This window comes from Haliaeetus albicilla, chromosome 16 (assembly GCF_947461875.1).
Source record: "Haliaeetus albicilla chromosome 16, bHalAlb1.1, whole genome shotgun sequence".
NCBI classification, from domain to species: domain Eukaryota; kingdom Metazoa; phylum Chordata; class Aves; order Accipitriformes; family Accipitridae; genus Haliaeetus; species Haliaeetus albicilla.
The window spans coordinates 16,705,331-16,729,956 of NC_091498.1; the positions used below are offsets into that span (position 1 = coordinate 16,705,331).

At 40.2% G+C, this 24,626-nt stretch overlaps 1 protein-coding gene across 2 annotated transcripts; it reads left to right on the forward strand.

Annotated features, from left to right (window-relative positions):
- Positions 1 to 321: 321 nt before the first annotated feature.
- SPTY2D1 (SPT2 chromatin protein domain containing 1) lies at positions 322 to 23,076 on the forward strand. Of its 2 annotated transcripts, XM_069803697.1 has the most exons (7): positions 322 to 487; positions 11,580 to 11,694; positions 13,801 to 15,528; positions 16,358 to 16,517; positions 17,182 to 17,259; positions 19,422 to 19,528; positions 21,493 to 23,076. In XM_069803697.1, the coding sequence occupies exons 1-6, from the start codon at positions 428 to 430 to the stop codon at positions 19,516 to 19,518; spliced, it is 2,238 nt and encodes a 745-aa protein (XP_069659798.1). In that variant the 5' UTR covers positions 322 to 427; the 3' UTR covers positions 19,519 to 19,528; positions 21,493 to 23,076. The 2 variants fall into 2 exon arrangements, with proteins under 2 accessions (XP_069659798.1, XP_069659797.1); XM_069803696.1 differs by having other exon boundaries at positions 323 to 487; positions 19,422 to 23,076.
- Positions 23,077 to 24,626: the final 1,550 nt, after the last annotated feature.

Here is a 24,626-nt window from a genome sequence, read left to right on the forward strand (position 1 = left end):
TCCGGGCGAAACCCAGGCGCGCCAGGGCCCGAGGGGACCGAACGGGGCATCGGCGGCGCCAGCTGCTGGCGGGGGCGGCCCCGCCGGCCCTTATTAGGCCGCCCCGGCCGCGGCCCGGTGCCCCGCCGTTCCCCCGGGGCTCCCGCGGAGGCGCCGGCGCCAGCGGCCGCCCCTCCCCCCCCCTCCAACGGACGCGTTTCCTGAGGCGAGGGGGCTCGTCACAAGGGAAGTGACGCGCGGGGCGGTGTGACGCCGGCGCGAGGCGAGGTGATATAAAGGGTACGCGGCGGCGGCCGGAAGCGAGCGGGGCCGAGCGGCGGGGCTCGGCTCGGCGGGGCTCGGCTCGGCTCGGCGGGGCGGGCGCGGAGGGGAGCGGGGAGGAGCAGGGCGGCCGCCTCGCCGCCCCCGTCCCCCGTCCGAGACAGCCATGGATTTCCGCAATATTCTCGTGATGGCCTCGGAGCAGCAGGGGCTGAACTCGGTGCCGGTGAGCTCGGGGGCGGCTGGGGCTGTTGGCGGGGGGGGGAAGAAGCGTGAGGCCGAGGCACGGCGACCGTTACGGCCCGGCTGCCCGCACTCCCGTGCTCTCCCCCCCCCCGCCGCGCTCGGGGCGGGGGGGGCGGGCGGTTCCCCGGGCCGTACGGGGGCTGGCGGGCCCGGCCGCCCCGCGCTCCCCTCACGGGGCCGGCGTCGAAGGTCCTGCTTGGGCCTCTGCCCCGGGCCTCGGCCCCCGCCTGGGAACCCGCCCGAGGAAGCCGGTTTAAGGGCCTGGCTGGCACTCGCGGAGCCTGCCCGGGCGGCCCGAGACCTGGACCGGGCCTTTCGGCTCGCCGTCGGGAGGTACTCGCTTTTGGTTGGGGGCTGGAGAAGCGTCTGCGTGCCGGGGTGGGGGGGCGAAGCGGGGCTCCTTCTGTCAACAGGTCTCGGCAGGCTTGGAGCTGGGAAGGGGCAGCCGGGGTTTGCGCCTTGTGGTCGCTGAAAACACCGAGATCCCGAGAGCAAAGGCGGTGGTGCGGGGGAAGGCAGTGGTTGTGGTGGTTAAAAGTCGGATAAGTCCTTTTGTTTGCTCTGAAAACAGAAGTCTGCCACGTCGGAGACCAAGAATGACAAGTTTTGGATGAATGTGCTGCGTTGTCCCATACCTTTGTATCCATTGCTAAGGAATACCCTGCAACGACTATGTGGGGATGATTGGTGAAAGGCATTTGGTTTATTCTGAATATTGCTCTAAAGTCTGTATTTCAGCAGTTTGTATTTTAACTCAGGCTATCAGTTTTATGTTGATTCAGTATGAAATAACCCACTTATTTGGCTGAATGAAGCCTGGCAGTAGGAAGGGCCTGTGGCTTCTTGGTACATCAGTGTACTAGTTTCCATTCCTTTGGCAGGACCCAAATTCTAAGTCATGTGTGTGCTTATTTGGATAAAAAAATATTTTCTCTTCGGCAGCCACCAAGCTAGGGAAACACTTTTCCTGTCTGTTCTTTAACCGAGTGCCAGAGTTCTGTGTTTCAATGATTAGCTTGCTTAAACCAGCATAAATGAGAGGGGTAGTTGTTTTTAGCATAAACTACGGGAAAACCAGAAAAAGCGTACTCTTTAGTTCTGACACTGCTGAAATGGAGATGATGTAGAATTGAGAGTATCTCAGTTTCTCTGTGTCACTAGCAAAACTTTGGAAATGTTCACCAATATTGTGACCAGTTGATAATATGGACCAACCAGATGGTAGATAACAAGTAATTCATCAGATTCCATTGTAGTTTAAAAATCTTTTAAAGTGTACTCTTTAATATTTAGCCTGATTTAATTTATCTCTGACTCTACATAGAAATCTGGTTTGTAACATAAATATGAAAATATCACATACATAAATACTTGAAGATATTTAAATGCCTGTTTTGTGGCTCTTAAGCTGTTCTACTAAATAGTCATTGGGTTATTGTAGTTCTTACTTTAGATGTTTAAAACTTTTTTACTTTCTTAGTTTTCTCATGCAGCTTTAATGTATGGTACCACTATTTTTTGTCACAAATAGTTATAAACCATGATGATGAGTTGACAAAATATCTGCCATGTTCTCTATTGCAGATGTGGTGGTGGAGGGAGGCAATCCTACTTGTGCAATGGATGAGGGTTTTGTTACTCTTTTTAGAAAAGGCAGGATTAGGATTTGCTTACCTGATTAACTCATGGAGCGAGAGTGCAATTCAATCCATAGCTGAAGCAGGTTGGTTTCCTGCCATTCTAGCACGTTAGCAGTGCAGCTTTTAACTGTAAAGTTGGCCTCGGTCTCTGAGCAAAAGTGGAGCTGCACTTGGTACTGCTTGAGGTTATCTGCAGCTGTTAGGCTTCAGAAGAAGGCCTATGGAGGTTTTCTGATCAGTGGACATCAAAGTAACTCCACTAGATTAAAGCTAGTACATAAAATATGTTCATGTAAGAAGAATAGTATTAATCTTAAATACTTTTATTAAAAATACCATACAGACAAATTACAAAATTTACTGGTATGTAAAGTTAACAGGTTTCCAGAAATGTTAGTGCCTGCATTAATCAGCATATATCCTGAATTACCCTTTGAGAGTTTAAAATAAACTTTGCAGTGCACTAAACTAAATATTCCATGTCTATTGTAATGAAAAAGAGTAACATGCACAAGTAGTGTATATATACATGTATCAAAACTAGAAACTATAGAAAAACTCTAAGAAATAATGTGGTCTTGTATCATAAAAGAGGGACCTGCACAAAAAAGGTATTGCATCATGTCCCTGTAAAAACTGATCTGCTTGTTCATCTCCCTATGGAAATCCAGATTCAAAAGGAACATTGCTGAGATCAGCCTTTCAATGCCCTATTAGTTGCATCAGGGTTTGTTTCTAAAAAACCCAGTACATATATGAACTAGTGTATAAACTATTAATGATGTGCTGCTAATAATCTTCATAGCAGTTGCTGAAAAGAGCCCTGGTTTTTCTCACATAATGATCCATAGGGGCTTCAGTATTGTGTGTATGTATCATGTTACATGTGTTCGTATTAGCAGTTCATTAGATTTCCAATGTGATCTTGCTTTGATTAGACTTGATACCAGTTATGAGCTTTAATGTTGATTCCAGTCAGATTTAAATACTTTCTATGTTGCTCTTTTCTCTTTCTGGTGAAATTGGTATACTCTGTTACGCTGTAAGTTTCACGTGACATAATGGATGTGGTGAAGCACTTAAAGGTGTTTGTAAGGAAGATATTCTTAAAAGTATGAACTTGTATTGCAGGTTTTTTTTAAAAAACACTGAGCATAGTCGGAACCAAGTCATTCTTTTATTTCACCTTGTTTCTGTTGTCATTAATAATTTATTACAACTGAGCTCATGTAGCTCCCTACTCCTGTTAACTGAGGATAAATCTTTGGTGTACAGAACTTACAAAAAATCTGATACAGAATAGCATTTAACCACAAAGAGGTGACCCAAGACTGAAACAGCTTGTCGTCCACATCAGCACTTGCTGGAGTCTCATTTTAAGTCGGGCTGATACATAGTGAGTATGAATTGTTCCAAAATAGCCTCCAGTAAGGTTGACAGATACAGGTAGAAATTAAGTATTTGCAAAGTAAACCAGTAGCAAAACCCCAGAGTTTGTTCAGAGGACCCTGTGTGTTACAGACCCTGCCCGTGAAATTGTAATCTACAAACTATTGAACGTTTGTCCCATCTGCAAGAGAAGCCCTGCAAGAGAAACATGGAGAATGGCTGTGAAGTACAGATCGCTGCCACAGAATCAGACTCCTATTCAGTTGGTGTACATGCATTTATTACATGGTTAAAACTTGTCTCAAAGCAGGGCGTAGAAATGCTTTGTTTTATCTCAGTATCCACATGAGGAGAACTGCAAGATATGCAATGTAAAAAGCTGGCAAGGGGCAAGGAGGGCTTTTACTCTCATTTTGACTGAACTTGATAGTTAAGTTCCAGGCACTTGCAAACATGGACTAAAACGTGTAAAACTTTCAGCTTTTCTATTCCTGGTCTCTCTTTTTGCATAAGCAGATGAAAATGGGGCCACAATACCACTACAGAAAGGAAAGCATGAAGTATGCTTTTTAAATTTTTTTTTTTTTTTACTGTGTGAAACAACATTTAACAGAAGAAATTTCAGCATTTTTTTCAGCTGATGGTTCAGCTTGGGTGTTGTGACAGCAGTTGCAAAATCTTAAGAAAATTATTTTTGCATTTTTAGGAGTAAAATGTATGACCCTGTTAAATTGGTTATGGGAGATGAGAACAGTATGAGCTGACAGTTAAAATACTCTTATCACTAAAGCCTTTCTCTTGGTAGGGGCTTTTAGTACCTGAAGAGAATCAAACAAATTTAAGCATGCTTGGTAACTACCGTTTACTTTGTCATAACTAGATATTGATAACAGTAGTTGAGAAAGAGCATTATGTGCACATATTCTAAGAAAGTCTAACTGCAGAGTGAGCTGCTGGTAACCCCAGCATAGTGTCTGCAGAGTGGACAGTGATAAGACTGTAGCAGAGGCCTTGGAAGTACCCACACAGAATGATAGCAGAGGCCCCTGGGCAGTTAACACAAATGACCACTTACAATTTGGAAAGTTGCTTTTTGAGGAACTAGGGCAATTAGGGTATTGTGAGAGGAGTGACACAAACAAGGATGTGTGTGTGGCTTAACTAGGTGAATGAACCATTAGTGATGTTATCAGAAAGTTATACCTTGAAGAATATTTAGGGGGAAATGGGGGACTTCCCATTGGAGAAGGATACATGTCTCCATGAATGGTAAGGAAGAACAGAAGTGTTGTAACATTGTACAGGGGTCACAACTTGCTCCTGAAAAACAAGCAAACGAAAAACCCCCACCCCGTGAGAACCTCTGCAAGTTGCCCATACTAGATAGTACAAGTGGAATTGTCTTTACATAGTGTGTGCAAGCTGATAGCAAAATTATTAGTTGCACAGGTGTTCTACTTGAGAATCAGGTTTGGCAGAATTGATCACTCATACCTTGCATCACTACGTGTGTAAATATTGATCATCATTAAAGCCAATACTACTTCTGTTGCTTGTGTCTGGGTCTAGTATTTGGTCTAGCCATTTTGAGGCTTCATTTGGATGCCACAAAGTTTACAATTATTTTATAAAATCTGTTTTACAGTCCAAGATTTGGCACTTGAATGCTGACATCAAAATAGGTGCAACTGTATGAGGATCGTGTGCCACGTTTTAAAGAAAGCCAGTGATTTAAGAGCAAAACCTTGGTTGCAGATTACACAGTTAAATTTGTGACCTGGAGCTTGCCTGCTGGGTACTAGACACTGACACTCTGTATTTGAGGGATGGATGTCTTATTTATATGTATATGAACTATATCTGATTGTATTGGGTCTGGCTCAGATGGAGTTAATTCTCCCCATAGCAGCCCTTGTAGTGCTGTGCTCTGCATTGATAGCTAGAAAGGTGTTGATAACACACCGGTGTTTTGGCCACTGTTGAGCAGTGCTGGCACAGCATCAAGGCTGTCTCTCCAACATTTTTGCCCCCCTCAATGGCAGGCTGGGGCTGGGCAAGATCTCAGGAGGGGATATAGCCAGGACAGCTGACCTAAACTAACCAAAGAGATATTCCGTACCATATGACATCAGCTCAGATACAAAAGCTAAATGAAGGGAGACAGAAGGGGGCATTTTTGTCTTCTGGAGCAGCTACTGTGTGTACTGAAGCCCTGCTTCCCAGGAAGTGGCCAGACATGGCTTGCTGATGGGAAGTAGAGAATAACGTAATTTGTTTTTCTTTGCTTTTGCGTGTGACCTTTGTTTTCACTTTATTAAACTGTCCTTATCTTCACCCATGACCCTTCTGTTACATTTTCTCTCCCCTATCCAGCTGAGGAAGGGGGAGTGATAGAGCTGCTTTCGTGGGCACCTGGCACCCAGACAGGGTCAACCTACCATACTGATACATACGTCTCACAAGTCAGTATGCATGTGTATGAATGTATAGGCACATACAGCCTGGTGGGTTGTTTTATTTGACATATTAATACCAATCTTTTTTTAATTAATCTTTTTGGTTTGAGGTATGCTTTTCAGAGAAGAATCTGCTGCTTTGTCAGCCATGTAACTGCATATGCTAGATAGCCTACTGAAACAGTTTATTCTGGCTGTAAGTGGCAAACAAGTAAGATTTTGCACTGTAATGGACTTTCCACCATACTCTTAAAATACCATTATGAAACAAAATTCATGGGTACTTCTTAAGGTCCAAATCTCCCCGTAGGGGAAACAGACTATTCAGAGAGTTCCCCGAAATAAAACTCAATAGCGGTGAAGTTACTATGAAGCAGGCATCCTTTATTACAGTGTTGGGCAGCACTGGGGATGAGTCCACCATGAGTGCTCCAACGATTGGGCAAACCTTTAGAGATTATATACATTAAAGTTATACATACTCATAGAATTTCTGAGAACTCATTAGTACATGTAAATGTCTGATCCACATGCGCAGTCTACTTCTTTTGGTGGTCTTTTGGGGTCCTCTGGTGGTCTTTGATAGTCTTCATCACTTGTCTGCTAGTTGACCTTTTCCTTGGAATCTGCGCAGTGGCACATTTTACATGTTTGGATAGCTTAACCTAAAGAATGTTCGTGGGCTACTCTACTATCTACTCTTCCTTGATTAACATACTTTTGATGCAAACCATACTGACAAACCAAGCTAATTTATCTGAAAAAGGGCTAAAGGTCATTATCTTCTCAGGGAACAGAAGGAGTCATAACCTTTATTTACAACATCTCCTTGTCCTTGGAGCTTTAACCCTTTCAGTTAGTCAGATTCAGTTATTGGGTAGGTAGTTATGGCACAATTTGCAGAGATTAAGGTAAAAAATGAGAAACCTCAGAAGAAACACTACTTACTGGTAGGAAAAGGCTTGTCATTTCTTGAGGGTACACAGTTGAAGACAGATACTTCCGCAGTCTTTACTTTTTCCTTTGGGTAAAGCAGTGCCCAGTTTGTATATCTCAGCAGTATTCAGTTAGAGCTGTCACTCAGTGCTGCCCAGAGAGATAATCAGTGTTTACAACTTGAGTAGTGCAGCGTTCTGGTAATGGCTTGACCTGCTGTCTTCTAAAGGCTAAACATTTCTGTTTCTCTGTTGATTTAACTAACTTGGCAATAGCTATGAAAAGCCAGAATATCACAGCTGCTGCTTGGATGATAAAGTAGTGACATGCCCTGGCTTATTTTGTCTGGTTTACCTGAAGTCTGATGCATGTTCATTTGCAGTGTATGTAAAACTTTCAGTGCTTGTGGAACACATGCATGGTTCAGTGCTTGTGGAACACATGCATGGTTCAGTGCTTTTAAAAAGACTAAAGCTGATTATTTTATGTGATTTCTAAATGGTGAACAAAACTTTTATCAACATTAATAGTGATTCACAGTACAGAAAATGGATATTCATTTATGAATCATTTACCTACGTATGCAGTTGTTAGTCAATATCAAGAAATGCTACTGATAGGAAGACTTTTAAATCTTGAGTTTTGCACAGTTTGCCATACTAGTGGCAGTGAGAAAACAGCATGTCTATCAAGCTGCTTTACAAACCTGCTCCTGGATAGGACTGTTGGTCGTAGTGCAGCAAAACAAAGCCTGAAAGCTGCTTCCACATCACTTTAATTCTTTATAAGGCTTCCTAACAGGATACATCAATCTACATTTGTCCCTGCTGTTTAGCAGTTTTCAAAGGTGCTCCTTAGGTGTACAACTCTTTCGGAATCATAGAATCATTTAGGTTGGAAAAGACCCTTAAGAGCAAGTTCAACCATATCCTCTGTTTGAAAATCCTCTGTTTTGTCTGTTTTTAAAAACTGTGTAGAAATTGAATAATTAAACCAAGCTTTGCCAAATTAGGTTACCAATGGCAAAACATGACATGTTTAACTTTGCAAGTAAGAGAAGTTACATTGCATTATACTAACACAAGTATACTACAGAGTACCTCAAATTGTTTCTAAGGTACTAATTTGCTTCAACCTTTTTCTGAAAGGATTTTCACTGATGATACATGGATTGCTTTGCCTCTCTTATCTGTTCTGATTTAGATGGAGCATGCCAGATTACTTTGGGCCACTGAATCATGGGCTACATTTGAGCAAAAATTGAGAGACAATACCGCATCATGGTTTGGATTTCCTGAACAGTTAGATCTTAGAATACTTTTGGTGTAAACAACACAAGTTGGGGAGGGAAGGATCTCGGCTTCCCAGAAGAGAGGGGCCCAGCTCCAGCTATCTGCTTATCCTTTAAATAGTCCTACCTATGATGATCAGTTGTAATAATTTCAATTGTAAGTACCAAAAATTCTTCAGAGTTGGAACTTCTCTAAGTGATAAGGATTTACAAAATCAGTTCTCAGATTGTGGTAAATTCTCTTACGCAGATGTAAATCTCAGTAAATGTGGTAGGCCTTTAATGTGATGAGGCAACATGTCAGGTTTTACTACTGCAACGTACGTGGATGGTGTATCTTTGTAATTTTGTTTTAGTAATTTTTCTTAGAAATCACTTAAAGGCGACTACAAATAGCTGGTATTGTAGCTGCCCTTCCTGGAGCCAGTTTTGGCTGCATTTTACAAATGAGTCTCTGAACCTTGCTTCTTAGTGCATGTATATATACAAGCTAATGTATGAGTTTGCATGTTAGTAATTAAAGTAATTCAAGGATCTATTCATGTGCTGCTGTTTCAATGAATCAGAAATTAGAATGAAGGCTGCCATTGGATGATATTGAAATCTATAGGGAGGTATGCTACTAGCTTGCCTGATTATTGGATGTAGGTATCTTTACCAGATAATTTAATTTTTTTAGTTAAGTTTCATAAGGCTATATCTGGATAGGAAGATATTTATGGGAATACTGACTTGGATGGCTTTTTTTATTAGTTATATTGTTTTCATTTGGGACTGTATTTCACAGCTCTTTCATTTGGTGGGGATTCTGACTTTCCATGTGGAATATCTTGGTTTAGGTTGTAATCTGTTGTCTTACTACTGAAATCCAAAAAAACCACAAACCTCTCAAACCTCAAAGAGTTTGGGATTTCTTCTAAATGTATTCTTCTGCTTTCCATCTGCTTCTGGGTTTAACTGGCTTCTATTGTATTTATCTTTGCAAGTGTGTCTGTCTTACTGCTTTTTCTTCTCTAGTCTGTTTGTGGGAAGAAGTTCAGAAAAGTCTTTGTTTCTTTCCATTTTACCATTCTAAAGCCCAGTCTGATGACTGGTACATTTATGAAAGGTAATGTCAGGACAGGTGTAGCACACTAGTGCAAGTGTTTGTTATAGATCCCAGTAAGAAAGGCACTTGGACTCTTAACGTATTGATTAAAATAATGTTTATTGCATATAACCAGAGAAGGAAAAAAGGGGATAGCATAGATAACTTTACATCTGTTCAGCTGCTGGAACCCTGAGTTGTACAGCACTGGACAGACGTCTAGGCATGGCAAGCTGTGCAAATCCTGTCTGTAGTGAGGATCACCAGTGTTGTAGTCTTTAGAGCTTTTATAGGATGTTCTTGGAAGTAAACAGCTCTGTTTATCATTTCCAAGCAAAAGGATGTTATATGAAAAGCTGCTGCTTCACTTCAAGATATAATGAGACATAGAATCATAGAATAGTTTGGGTTGGAAGGGGCCTTTAAAGGTCACCTAGTCCAATCCCCCCCCCCGCCCCCGCAATGAGCAGGGACATCTTCAACTAGATCAGGTTGCTCAGAGCCCCGTCCAACCAGGCCTTGAATGCTTCCAGGGATGGAACATCTACCACCTCTCTGGGCAATCTGTTCCAGTGTTTCACCACCCTCATCATAAAAAATTTCTTTCTTATCTCTAGTCTGAATCTAAGCTCTTTTAGTTTAAAACCATTCTCCCTGTCCTGTCGCTACAGGCCGTACTGAAAAGTCTGTCCCCATCTTTCTTATAAGCCCCCTTTAAGTATTGAAAGGCTGCAATAAGGTCTCCTTGGAGCCTTCTCTTCTCCAGGTGAATTACTCTACATGCAAGTGGTGTAATCGCCAGGTGCCAAGTGGGAGCTGCATATTCTGTCACAATTAGTCTGCTGAGTTCATCCAGTGGTCTCGGGTGATAAGTACAGTAGAGTGCAGGCCTGCACCTATTCAGGTCAACTGGTATGCTGATCACTAACTCCTTGATGTACAATAGTCTTCTGTTTAAGATCACTGCAGCAGGAACGAAAATCAGTATCACTGGTTTCAGATCAACCTACTAATTATGCTGGTCAAATCAGTTCCAACTTACTTTTGATGTAATTCCATTTTTTTGAGTTGATTTATTTATTTTCACTGAATAAGATAACCTGAAACTGAAATGAGTGTCTACAAAAAAGACTTCCAGTAAACCTGCAGTCTGGAATTGAACAGACTCTGGCAGCTTGGGCTGTAGTCTGCTTTTGTTTCGTGCTTGGTCAAAGACTAAGACTGAACTGAAATATTTTTATTCCATTACTGATGCAGCTATTGCATTCCTTCTCAGTCTAGTGCCTTTCACGCATTTCTCTTGGTTTACCTACCTGTCTTCTGGTTTCCTGTTCATTCTTTCAGAAAGCGGAGTGCACTCTTGTTGCAGAGGAATGGAATGCACTTCACTCAAAAGAGAAGCAGCAATATATTTTATTGAGATAAAATAATAATTTGACAGAGTTCAATAAGTTGGATGGAATTCAACAAAGTTTAACAGTGCTTTGACATGGTTCAATAAGTTTGATGGCAAGGTTCACCTTATTAATTAACTACTACATGGAAGAAACATAGAAAGGAAAATTGAGTTTGAGTTAAAATGATTCACACAGACTGGAGATGCAAAGAGTAAGGAGGACCCTCCTATTGAGTCACAAGGCTCAGAGTGGATCCCCTTGCTTTTCAGCATGCTATCACTCACCAAGGATCTGTTGCAGGTAAGGGATCTCTTTGCCTTAGGTAAGGAAGAATCTCAGTCTCAGGTAAGGAATCTCTAACCTTGAGAGGCATCCCTGCTCAAGGGGAGAGTTACCTGGCATGCAGTCCAGCTGCAATTCAGGGAGAGCTCAAATTGGGCCCATCCTGCTGGTAATATTTATAGGGTGAAGTAGTTGGCTGCTAGTCAATAGTATAGACGACACATATGTCTTCATTTTAGCTCTGGTATCTTGTTTTGTATTTTGGTTATCTTGCACTTTTGGGTTTCAAAACCTCCTTTTGAAATATTTTTCAAGACGCCTTCACTCCCTTGTATGTGAGCCAGGGGCTTTCTAGCTCACAAGTTCACCCCAAGGACATGAGGCCTGTTGCTACTTAGCCTGAACCAAAGTACAGCTAGGAGTCAAGTGTATCTGTCACAGCTCTCAGCTTCAATGGGAATTCATTGTTGTATATTCTGTACCGTCTCTATGCTTAAAGTCAAGTACATGACTGTTACACAACTCCTCAGTTTTAAAAACTTTAAGATTTTTACATTTCTTAACTTTTCTGACATAATCCTTTGTTCTTTGCAGAAAAGGTACAGTTTGGCTGTTGGTCCTCCCAAAAAGGTTCCAAAAGTCAAGGGTGTAGAGTCTGCAGCAGTGCAAGCATTTCTCAGAAGGCAAGAAGAAGAAAAAAGAAAAAAAGGTAACAGTCCAAAATATTTCCTATGGGAGACTTTCATTGACTCTTTGAGACTTTGTCATCCTATTCAAAGCTCTTGCAAATACAGCTGTTGTCTGAAAAGCAGGTTTGTCACCCAGTGTGCAATAAGCCAATAGTCACACACTCAGGAGAGACATTATTTCATATTTGCACAAAGATGGGTGCTAAGTGGTAATCCCACAAAGCTGGCACACCCTGCAGTTAAGCAAGTAACTTATACAGTTTTAGATTCACCCACTTAGTTACTAAAGTCCTTCCCCAAAATAATTGTTGATAGTTGCTTATCTGTCACCATTTCTATTGGGCTAAGGTTTTCCCTGCTTGGAATTCAAGGTACAAGGTACAGTGTTCTTTTATTCTGCAGTGCATGCTCGAGGAGGGAGGGGTAGGTCTTTTTGGTCTTGAATTGAGTTGGTGGTCACAATCTCCCCCTGCTGCCTTTGCCTTTCCCCCAGTTACTGCAGATGTCCACTGACTTCATGCCCATTATCAATTACTCAACTGTCAGTGCCTTCTAGGGTGGGATGTTTCCTTCTTCTTGGTCTTTTAATTCTTCTTTGAGATTGTTCAAGGCCAAATTACTCCAGGATGCCCTTGGTTAAAGAATGCTAGCTGTTCTCGTTTCTGATTACAAATGATTAAGTGTCTTTAGACTGTCAGCTTAATATACATACAAAGAACATCTTGCATAGAAAGACACAGATCACTTCATATTTTAGGTTAATCTTCAACACAGCTACACATCTGTTTCTGGAATTTATGCGCATAACTGATGCTGAGGGAAAGCCAGAACTAAGTAAAGACTAGGGATGTTTGCATGCATTCTTAAGGAGTTAAATATTAATCAGCTACACTAGCATTTGCTGTTGGAGATCGGGAAGTAGTTAAGGTGAAGAGATATTGCAAGAAACCATCTGGACTTCTTGGCAACTTTGAAAAGCTTTATCTGTGTGAAAAAATGGTAAAAGTTCCTGTTGTGTCTTAATCTAGTGTATTGATACAGTCTGAATTTTAAATTTATATGGCAGAGGCTTTGAGCCACAGGTTTTTCACTGTATTATATTTCATTTAAGTAGCCTATAGAATGAACTAATGCTGCATTGCTTTTGATGTTAATGTTTTGCTAAAGGTGGATGGCCCAGGCATTCTTCCTCTCCCAGGCCAGTCATGAGCCTGCTCCTTATCCCTGCTGGCAGGTCCAGCCAGAAGCAAGACTGAGCATGAATTCCACATAGGCATGCATGCACACTCACTCTGTACAGTCATGGCCCTTCACAATAACATAGACAGGGCATGGTACCTTTACAGGCACCCAAAGCATGAGTAGCCCAATCTATTTTCTAGGAATTGATGCTTTTCCTGAGTCTTTCTGGTATTTGGCCCCCACTCCCTTGGTCTGTCCGCTATCTGGTGTTCAGACCTCTCATCCTATTCACCAGCTAGTTCAGCCTGAATTTTGTCAGCAGATCACACACAGACTCAAGGTGGATAGCATACTTATGCAGAAAATAGCTAAAAACAGTTCAGTAAGAATATAGGACAGACTGTGGAGATAGGGCACAGGGCTCTACCAGACAAATGTAGTGACCAGCAGCTTAGTTATCTGTGGCTGGCTGCTTCTGTCTCTCCTCTATACTCCTCTACACAAAATACTCAATACTCTTTGATTCCCTCCCTTTCCTCATCTTCCTTTAAACATCTGCTAGTAAATTCTGTACAGCCTCAAAACTCTCCTGCTCTGTCTCAGAACTCCTTCTATTACCCAGAGATCCTGTAAGTCCTGTACCTCCTCACACAGTAATTCTCCTTAGTTTGCATAGCATTCTGGAGAGCTGCTTCGGTTGAATCACCTTAGTGGGTTTTGCAATAGCAGCATTTAACTTAATTGTTTGCCTTTGTTTGTCAGAGAAGCTGATTCAGGTGGGTTAGCTTGCCCTGTTGGCAGACCTCTGATCACTTTCTGGTCTATTTTGAGTAGCTGTTAGCCAGATATCCTTAAATTACTGTCCTAAATGGTTTATCAGTTTGGAAGAAATTGAAATAAAAGGTAGTGCTTTTGCATAACTTTCTCCTGGCTTTCTTTTGTAGCACTGGAAGAAAGAAGAAAGAAAGAAGAACTCTTGGCTAGACGTATTGAACTGAAACATGACAGAAAGGCAAGAGCTATGGCCTCACGAACAAAGGATAATTTTTATGGCTATAATGGCATTCCTGTTGAAGAGAAGCCTAAAAAGAGGAGGACTTGTGAGAATGTCGCTCAGGCCCCAGAGGCTGAGCATGCAACAGAAGATGAAACTGAGCAACTTGAATACAGTCAGACTGAATCTGAGCATGAGCAAGAAGAATATGAAGAGAAACCATCCAAAGTTGCAGTGAAACCAAAGGCGCCTCCTAAGAGTGCACCAGCACCTCTGAACTTTGCAGAGCTCTTAAGACTTGCAGAAAAAAAACAGTATGAACCCGTGGAAATAAAACCGGTGAAAAAGGTAGAAGAGAGACCCAGAACAGCAGAAGAATTGAGAGAGAGGGAGTATTTGGGACGCAAAAACAAAAGAGTAGAAATGCATAAGAAAAGTGAGAAGGAGATTAAGAGTACAGGGATATCCAGTTCTTCAACAAAAATGACTTCTCGGAAAGAATCCGTAAATGCAAAACTTAACAAAAGCTTAGTAGATAAACATTCCACACCAAAAGGCAGTCTGTCGTCTTCTATGAGTGGTATTGGTAAGAAATCCAAAGCACCAGCATTGACTGAAAAACACTCACGGTCATCATCTTCCTCCAGATTTGATCAAATGGAAAAAACCTCACAAAATGGCTCCTTAAAAAGCTCTACTGGTAGCAGTCATAGTAAATTACCTGTCAATGGTATTGGAAAGGCTGGCTCAAGCTCTCACGTGCCACCCTCAAAACCAGCAGCTAATGGGGCTCAGAGGCTACCATCTGCTAAAGAATCCAGCCTGAAAAAGTCTGCCCTTACAAAATCAGGAAATGCTGCAGCCCTTCAGCATGGAATCAACTCCAATGCAAAACGATCGGGCAGCAGCTTAGGAAAAGGAGGACCTGGACATCCAGGTGGTGGTTCAAGTGCAGGACCTGGGCGATCAAGCAGCAATTCTGGTGTGGGACTTGGAAGGCCAGGAAGTGGTTCAAGCCCTGGACCTGGGCGACTGGGCAGTGGCTCAGCTGCAGGACCTGGAAGGCCAGGCAGTAGCTCAAGCCCAGGACCTGGGCGACTGGGTGGTGGCTCAAGCGTGGGACCTGGAAGGCCAGCTGGCACCTCAAGCACAGGACCTGGGCGACCAGGCAGCAGCTCAAACATGGGACTCGGGCGACCAGGCAGCAGCTTAGGCACTGGACCAGGAAGGCCGGGCATCAGCACAAATGCAGGACGTGGGCGACCAGGCAGCAGCATGGGTACAGGACCAGGAAGGCCAGGCATCAGCCCAAGCACTGGACCTGGACGACCAGGCAGCAGCCTGGGAACAGGACCAGGAAGGCCAGGAGTCAGCCTGAGCACAGGAGCCAAGCGACCAGGCAGCAGCTTGGGAACAGGACCAGGAAGGCCAGGAGTCAGCCCGAGCACAGGAGCCAAGCGACCAGGCAGCAGCCTGGGAACAGGACCAGGAAGGCCAGGCATCGGCCCAAGTGCAGGACCTGGGCGACCAGGCAGTGGCTTGGGTGCAACTGTAAAACCGAAGTGTACTGTTGTATCGGAAACTATTTCTTCTAAAAACCTAGTCACAAGACCTAGCAATGGACAGATAAATGGAATGAGGTCTTTTCAAGGGCATAGACCTGTGTTTCATCCACAAGGTATAAAGTTCTAGAGCAAATAATTTTTTCACTTAGTTATTTGTTTTGTATTTTTTATATATGTCTGAGTTGAGGCCACTGAGGGTCTTTGACAATTGTAGATACAGTTAGGAAGACTTGGACAAAATACCGTATTTGCCTTTTAAAGAGTGCATTTAACAGTAGAAGGGGGTTTTTTTCTGCTTTGCAACTTTTTTTTTTGTTTTACCTATGCTCACATTCCTTGAAATACAGGATTCACATGCCTGGGGTGTGACGTATTACATGAAAGAAAACTAAGCAGCCTGTGATGGATGTTGGTAGACAAATGCTGTCAGAAGGAAAAGAATTGAAGGATTCGCTTCCTGCATTGCTTAATTATGCTTAGTCTTTAAAATTTTGAGTGGCTTAAATAACAGATGCTTAAAGTGGTACATGAAAATTAAAACCACACAGCAAACCTGTGACTGATATTTAAATGTTTTGGCAAATTCATCTTATCAGTAAGCAAGCAGTTCTAAAAATGTATTTCTGAACAGGAACAAGCAGCATAGACTCTAGCAAATAAGTGCCTAGAAAACCTTGAACAAGAACATGGACTTCTGTCTGGTAGTTTCCTCAGGATGCCATTGGTGATACTGATATGTAATCTTCTGTAGCACTACTTAGAGGAAGTATTTCTTTTTACTGAGTTTCTGAGAATTGCTAGTTAACTTGAGGCAGAAGTTTTCCACCTTGAAGGCCAGAGCTATAAAATAAATGTGCCCAAGATATAGCAAGGAGAAGTACTGTTAAATTAATGTTATATTAATGATGTTGGGGGTTTTTTTTCACTTCCCCTGTCACTTAGGTCTTGGAAGACCACCTATTAGTTACAAGAGACAAATAGAAGATGATGATGATGATGATGAATATGACTCTGAAATGGATGACTTCATTGAAGATGAAGGGGAACCCCAAGAAGAAATATCAAAACATATTCGGGAAATATTTGGCTATGACCGGAAAAGGTAAGAAAAATAGTTTTAAGATATTGCAGAACAAGCAACAGAACAACAGAAATTAATATGGTTCGACAGGTAAAAATGTTCTAGAAATAGGGGAATTGCTGCTATCCAAAAATGGTTTTGTATTCCAGAAATTTAACAAGCATTAGAGCTGCTTCTGTGCAGAAGGGACCTTGAATTTTCACACTGCCTGCCATGCTCTTCTGGGAAGCAATAACATTTGATGCAATAGGACATAGTTGGAAAATAACACAGCTTCTTCCATGTCTTTCCTATATAGTTCATAGCAATTCTTCCCTATTATTGGATGTTAAAATGCTTTCTATAGCAGTCTGTATTATTTCAGAATTAATCAAATGTAGCTGCCTGAATATGAACTGCTAAATGCAATGGTTTTAGCTGTTCTGTAAGAGGATCTAACTTCGTATGACTAGGAACTGCTGGAAAATGAAGGCTCTTATTTGGCTTATTTAAATACTTCAGTCTTGTCTGACAATAAGGTATAAGAGAGCAAGCATTTTAAAGGCTTGTAACTTAGATTCTTTCAAGACATTAAAATCTGTGTATGGCAAGGTAATTATTCTTTCTAAGAAGGGATGTGAATTCATAACTCAACTGTACATTATAATGGTTTTTATTGCACTGAAAACTAATATTTAATTTCCAGGTACAAAGATGAAAGTGATTATGCCTTACGTTACATGGAGAGCAGCTGGAGAGAGCAACAGAAAGAAGAAGCTAGGAGGTATGCACGGATTTAAGCTCAGAAAGTGGGAAGATTGTTTATTGCCCAAGTCATGGGGCTAAGTTAGAGTGGGTATTTGCTGCTTTTTATAGCAGAGGTAAATAAGCCTTACCAATTTTTATAAGAAAGCTTAGGTAAAGATGAAACTCAGCCAGCCAGTGGTGGGTACAGTGAATAAATCCTGTATGATCATTCTCATGCATCCCAAACTTTGCTTGTTTAAAACAAACAAACAACAACAAAAAAAACCCACACCCAACTTTTGCCCAAAAATCTTTTAAAAAATACTTTACATTTCAGTTGAAAAGCTAAACCCTTCAATTTGTCCCAAACATTACAATATTCTGCTAGTTTGAGGACTGGAAGAAGATTTATTTGGGTTTATCTATATACATGTGTTTGTGTGTGTATATTTCTATGTATGTATAAAAAGTACTTTGACAAACTTTTGAAATTGCTGAATTCAAATATGAAGATTATATCTTCATATTCGTTTTGACCATTGGTTTTGGCCTTTAGAGCTGCACAATTCTTAGGTTGCTATTATAAAATCTGGTGTTCATAAACTCATTTTCTTTTTGGTTTCTAATGGCTGGTGGACCAAGCTTTGTGAAAGTTATAAGAGGTTTTTATAGATAATGGAAAATATTGGAATATACTGAGTTACCAAATTTTCTTGTTCTACTGAAATGTTTATATTGTTATTCAGAAGGTGCCTTGAGCACTGGAAACTTGCACCTTTTTTAAGTTAGTTGGTGTCCTTATTCCTCCTTGCTCCTGAGGAATAGCTGCAGCTTGTGCAAAGCTATAGTCTGTTAAATGGAGTTAGAGGAAACAACTGGAATTTTACAGTGATATTGCTGTTGACTGAATTCTCTTTTGAAGACCTAGAGTGAGGTTTTGCAGAGTTGAATACCTGGCTAACTTTTAACTGCACATGCAGCATAAAGGAAGGGGAGATAAACTTGAGTAAAATTGAGTTTAACTATTTCAATGCTCAGCTACTTTTCACTGAGAGTTTGATTAAAAGCATTGTGACTCTTGAAATGAGGAACTTTTTCTAACCAAGCAAGCCCACTAAAATTATAGTTAAGTTCTGAGTTGAAATGAAAACTGATGTTTCAAGCCAGAGTTTTATCACATAGATCCTGTTTGTTTCTATTCTTAATTTGGATGACTGCAGTTTCCTGAATTCAGGATGACTTTGCTATGCTTGTTTAGTCATAAAATCCATTTTAGAGCCTGTACTGGAGCAGTTTAGCCCAGAACAGTCAAATCCTCATTGTTGTGTGGTTGAACTTTTTGCATTGAGCTGCATGCTACACTGCCTTATGTTGCTTCTTAATGAGCTATGGATGTACAAATGCACTTGGTAGGGCTGCAAATGAGGCAGTAGCTGATCACAAAATGGTAACTTTGCTATGCACCCATTCCTAGTATCAAACCAGCAAGACTATCCTGCCCTTATTTATTGAAGAGGAGATCAGTGATTGCAGATACTGTTTTAAGTATGACTTTCAACGTACTGACTTCTAGGAAGCTGAAGAAATCATGCAGGGATGTAGCTAGAACACACCGTATTAGCAGAGTCTTTTCCATGGGCCTGTTCACCAGAGTCATGGCAGCTAGATGGACTGAGGGTGGAGCAATGTTGTGCTTGTAGCTACCTGAATGGTGCCTCAAGCCAGGAAGTTGCGACAACATCTTTGCTGCTCTACTGTTAGGCATATCCATTCTCTTCCTTGCTAATGTAAAAGGTTTAGGTGGCTCTCAGAAGCTGGTGAGAGTCAGTCATGCTATGACTTGTATGTAGGAGTTACATTGGCAAGAATTGAAGAATGTGTTTCAGCAGCTGCTTTTCAGAAAAAAATGACTTTTCATATTAAAATCAGTTTTTTTCACAATCTTGATTTTTTTAACAAAAGTTTTAAAGAATTTTCCCTCAAAATATTTGATTCTAATCTAATGATAAAATCTTGATTTCTTTTCTTAAAGCTGTATTCTTGCTATAATTAAAGAAAATTTATGACTGTTGAACTGATCTAAAATTTTTGCTAAATCAGCTGTAACAATTTTAGAATTGCTTTTCTTGGGGGAGGGGTAGAAGTCAAATTTCATGTTTTTGAGTAGTAGTGTATAAAGGATTTCATCTTTTTTGGCAGCTTGAGACTTGGTGTTCAGGAGGACTTAGAAGAATTGAGACGGGAAGAAGAAGAATTAAAACGCAAGAGACAGTCTAAGAAGCTGAGGACACGTTAACTGACTTATGGTGTTGACTTTGTTCATGTTTCTGCTACCCTTTGCCTCCATACATCTCTTATTCTACTTCAGTTTCCATTTGCTTGTTAGAGGGCAAAAGAATATTTAAAGGGATTAAAGTACTGAAAAGCAAGGCTTTAGTTTGACCTAAATAAGATATTTATTTTTAATACTTGCCAGGGTTGGTTTTTTATGAAGAAGTTAATGCACTAATGCATATTAAGTGGAATAAAATTAATAGATGTTTCCATTGATTATACCAGTTCAAGATGCCAGCAGAAATACTGACTAGCTATGCACTGACTCAGAACTGTGTGGGCCCATATACCAGTAAACCAATTTTGCATTCACTTGAAAGAAAGGAATAGCATTCTTGTTCCCTGATATTTCTTGAGACTTAGAGAAATTGCTTTATATCCTACTCTGTCTCCCAACTTGAGCCTCAAAGTATTGAAATGTCATCTTCTGTACAGAAGCAGCTTGGGTGTAAATTCAGCCGTTGCCACAGGTGTTCAAAGCAATAAAGTGCTGCATATTTTCTGATTTGAGGACCCATAAAAATAATTTGAACCTCCTTATTTCTAAACAGAAAAGTGCATGTTATTTGAAAATTGTACAGTTACAGATATGGCCAAAAAAGTATGTTGGCTTTTGTTGTTTGTCAGGAATTCCAATGCCAATCTAATTCAGTATGATAAATACACACCCTGAAAACAGGAATTTCTAGTGTTTGTATATAACTTGTGCTTTTGGGCTCAAGCGTATGCTTGGGAATTCTTTTCCTGCCCTGTAAATCTTCACATTTGTTTAACAGCTTCTGCTGCTTTTACAAATTGTGTGTGGTGCACATGTTTTTTCTTGCATTAAACATCTGATGTGTTAAATGATTTAAAATGTGAAGCAGTCATTTATCTAATTAGGTTTACTATTTAGAAAGCACATCAGAACTAAGTTTTGTTAGAATGTGTTTGCAGCTTTTCAATATTAACAACTTCATGTTAACTAGTTAATACTTGTGATTAATTTCATCAAACCAAAAATCTAAAATGTTAAGTATAGCAGGAGAGTTAGTTCAGTTACTTACCTTAATGCCCATATTTGCACATTATTTCTAACTATGCACTTAAAGACTGTTTCTTTCAGTAACTGAATTTGTTTACAATCAGCACAGGGTTCATGTAAGTCTACAGGAGTTGTACTATGAGTCTGAAGCTCAAATCTGGTGTTGCATCTACTTTGATTTCCCCAGGTTGCCCTTCAAAGCTCACCAGTATCACTACTTGGCTTTGCCTTGAGCTCCAGGACTCCATTGATAGTACCTCTGGCTTCTGCTGCTGAGGCTGTTATGTTTTAATGCTGGAAGTACTTGGAAAAGTACAAAAAGGGCTTTATGTGTTGGGGGGGGGGGGGGAGTAAAGGAATAAAATGGAAAAATTACCTTGTAGAGAAACAACTAAGGAACCTTTCCTATCAGGGGGATATTCTTAACAGTGCTGCTTCTAGGAAGCAGTTCAGATAGCAACCTGTAAGGAACAACCTTGGAAGCTGCTGAAGTTTAAACATCTGACTCTTAATGTAAGAAAAAACAGAATTGCCTTTTTAAGATGTTTTCTGTCAATGTTGTAGCATTTCACTGCCTCAGTAAAACACTGACATGAGTAAGCTATTGCAATAGATTCTATGAAGTAATTCAGTATTAGCTGACAGGGAGCCCAGATGAAGATGCCATCGTTGCTCCTCTGTATTTTTAATTTTCTATATTGACTAACAAAAAATGTTTCTCAGTGCATGCGCTTGAGACCATGCAAGATAGTGTAACCTCACTGCTTGTTTAGAAGTGTGTTGTATTCACTCTGCTTCATTGGGACCATCTAAAATTTTCTGTTGTAGTTCCTAGAATTGTCCATTCAAGACAATGAACACTGGGACCGTGATCAAGTTACTGGGTTTTTTTTACTTTTTAATTCTTTTTAGATGGAGAAAGGCTCTAGGTCTGTCAACTCAGACTACATCAGCTGTGAGCAACTTCCTGCCTGGTTGGGAAAAAAGTCTCTTATGAAGCGAAAGAAATATATTAATTCAAAATTGGTTCAGCTGGGAATTAAATCTGCATTTCAGATAAATATAGGTTAAATAAAACCCAATTATTTCACCACTTTATGATTATTTAACCATGCAAGATCAGTTAAATCTCTTGATCTGTAAAGCACTTTGTCCTTTGTCTTTTAGATGGTGACTGGAATGTACTCTGCTAGCCTCCCTAAGACTGTATAACTGTTTTTTCACACAGTGATCATTGCTTAAATTTTGTCTATTTCATATGAAAAATTATTCGAGGACACATTTGTAATTTTACAGTCAAGAAGTACTTTCTCATAATTGGCATGGGATGCTAATGTTTTTCAAATTTTGTACAAATGTTTGGGGTTTAATGTGTTTGCATCTGCTTCATATTTGTAAATTGGCTAGGAAGGAACTGGATTTTTGGTTTTTAATTCCTGACCTTGTATCCAAAACCACACTTACTCTTTGCCAGCTTAATAGTATTAATCTAACGTGAGTACTTCAGTACTTGTCCAAAGTGCATCTGAATTTGAGGTTAAGAAAAACTGGAAGAATGCTTATATTGGTTTATGAGGATCTGATGTTAAGCTAACAATTGTATTTAATGAAATTCTGGTTTGGTTTTTAGATTTTTAATTCACTGTTTGACAATGTGCCTTTTTTACTAAATTGTGTCAAAAAATAATGAATGTAGGAGTATAAAAAGGTTGGTTGGTTTCTGCTATCTCAGATTCTATATCCTTAAACTTGATAGTGTGAAATGACATACTTTTCATAAAACCCTTCCAGGTCTGGCTTTGATTGCACAACTACAGTAGCTACTTCTTTACTGCTAATGCTAAATCAAATGAAGGGCACTTTCTATTGATGACTACTTTTTGAAAATGTCTTGTATTTACACTTGAGCTGTATTTCACTTTACAGTGATGTCTTTTGGGGGCCAGGGTTTCGCATATCACAGGAAGCCTTAGTGTGCAACTCTGTGCTGTGCTTTAAAATAAAAATCTTTCAAGAAGTATATGAGATCTCTATGGAAATCTGGATTTATTTTTGTGTAAAGTCCAAAATATTGTCCAGGAAGACTAATTTTCTATTTTTTTTGCATTTTGTAACATAATCTAGTAGCTGATGCATATTTCTAGATATAGCATATTTCTGGAGACCAAAACATGTCAGAAAATAAATATATGGAGAGACTGGTGTTTAAATTGTGATGAATGTACTTCTATTTATTTTGGTGAGTGGGTGTGATGCAATATTAAAGTGTTAGTGTGTAAATAAGGGTGCTTCTAGTTTTAGCCAATGATTTTTTTTCTTTGGGGATAACATTTGTGCACAATGTCTTTTTACACAATGTGACAAATCAGGTTAAAACTCATACATAGCTTAACTGTTTTCTGGTGCTGTCAAGGAAGTGTATACTTTTGCACACACCAAATGCATATAAGTTTTGCAGAGTATGTATACAATAAATTACAGGCATTAAACATTCTACTGCTATTTCTCATTGGTTTACTTTATGGAAGATTTTTCAGAATTCTCTTCTGCTGGTTTCGTCTGAGCTGTCACATACAATAGCATTAGGCTGAATGTTCTCCAAGAATAGTTCTCTTGTTCTCGTGCTGCCAGCAAGAATGTATGAAAAATTAATGGAGTCACTTAAGCATTCAGAAAAGGTCTGATAGTTGTGGGCATCTCCCGCTTGTGACATAATATATATATTTGGAGGTACATGTACTTTAGAACGATAATATACACAAGTGTGCCAGTTGCCTTTAATCTCTTCTATCTGGAGTGTGGTGTTTCATCCTGCAGTTTCATAAGTAGCATCTTTCTCAGATTCTCCTATTCCAGTGTAAATAATCTGAACCTCCTCGATTGCTGTCTCCTATGGAACTATTTACTGCTTTGACAGGTGGAGGTAAATACCAGTGACTGTTCTGATCAGCTAGTGCTGTGACCCATTTCCAAATAGATAAATGAGTACACATCAAAGTAAGCCCATCTGTCTGTCTTTTGAAACAGCAATGCTTGCACACTCTTGTGCTTAAAAAAAAATATTTTTTTTAAATCATATTGCAAATTAGCATTTAATCAGTGTCCTATGAGTACCTTGTTTAGAAGGCATGAAAACTTACCTTGTTTGGAATTCCCTTGTATGGAATTCCCTTGATTTTTAATGTATCTTAATAGCTGTAAGCAGTCATTATTTCAAAGCAAATATATTCTGTTCAGGTGGAGAGTGATTCTACATTGAATTATTATCTTAATCCAGCCAGTAAAGCTGTACTTCTCTGGAAGCAATAGAATTATTTTACTCAGGTTCGGAAAAAAAATAATTCCAGATTTCCCTCATTTGAAGGCAAATTTTAGTTGAAATTTATTTGAAATAACATTTTAGTTCCACAAGACAGAACTTGCAGTATAGTCATCCCATAGATAGCCTTTTCTTACCACTTCAAATGCATATGGAAACATTTATTTATTTTTTCCATGAGCCTAGGGATCCCAAAAGCCTTTGACATCATGCTTAACATACTTTGTGGGATGAAATGAGTGACAGAAGAGGTTCCTGAAGTAATGAAACATGTCACCAGTTTAGTCCTAACATCTCTGCCCACAAGTGATGAATGGCTTTGTTTTCCCAAACTGTCTGGTACTTAATTTGCTTTGGGGATTTCTCTATTCAGTTCTTCATGGGAGTCTTAATTTTTACCTATATCCTTTTCCCTGCACTGGCAAATTCATAAATTTCTTTGTGTGCTGGATGCAACTTCTGTGCAGTTTCTCAATGTTCCTTGGTTGAGGAAAGACAAAGTGTCTGATGCCATCTCCTATCATTATTATGTGTGTGAAAGTTGATAGCAATTGACAATTTAAAGAGAATCAAGAGCTTCAGTGGGTTTTTATCTTGTTAAAGGAATGGTCTGGATTCTGACTTGAAAAACACTTGAGTGTAGAGTTCCAGGCTTTATTAGTGCACTTGGAATAACTGTGAGAGCATACTTATGCACACACTGAGTGTAAAAGGATGTTTTTAAGTG

Bases quoted from the DNA above. Each gene is read 5' to 3' on its own strand.
- SPTY2D1 (XM_069803697.1), top strand. From the start codon at position 428: ATGGATTTCCGCAATATTCTCGTGATGGCCTCGGAGCAGCAGGGGCTG. The intron at 488-11,579 runs GTGAGCTCGGGG...TGTTCTTTGCAG, and splicing joins AGGGGCTGAACTCGGTGCCG to AAAAGGTACAGTTTGGCTGT. The intron at 15,529-16,357 runs GTATAAAGTTCT...CCTGTCACTTAG, and splicing joins ACCTGTGTTTCATCCACAAG to GTCTTGGAAGACCACCTATT.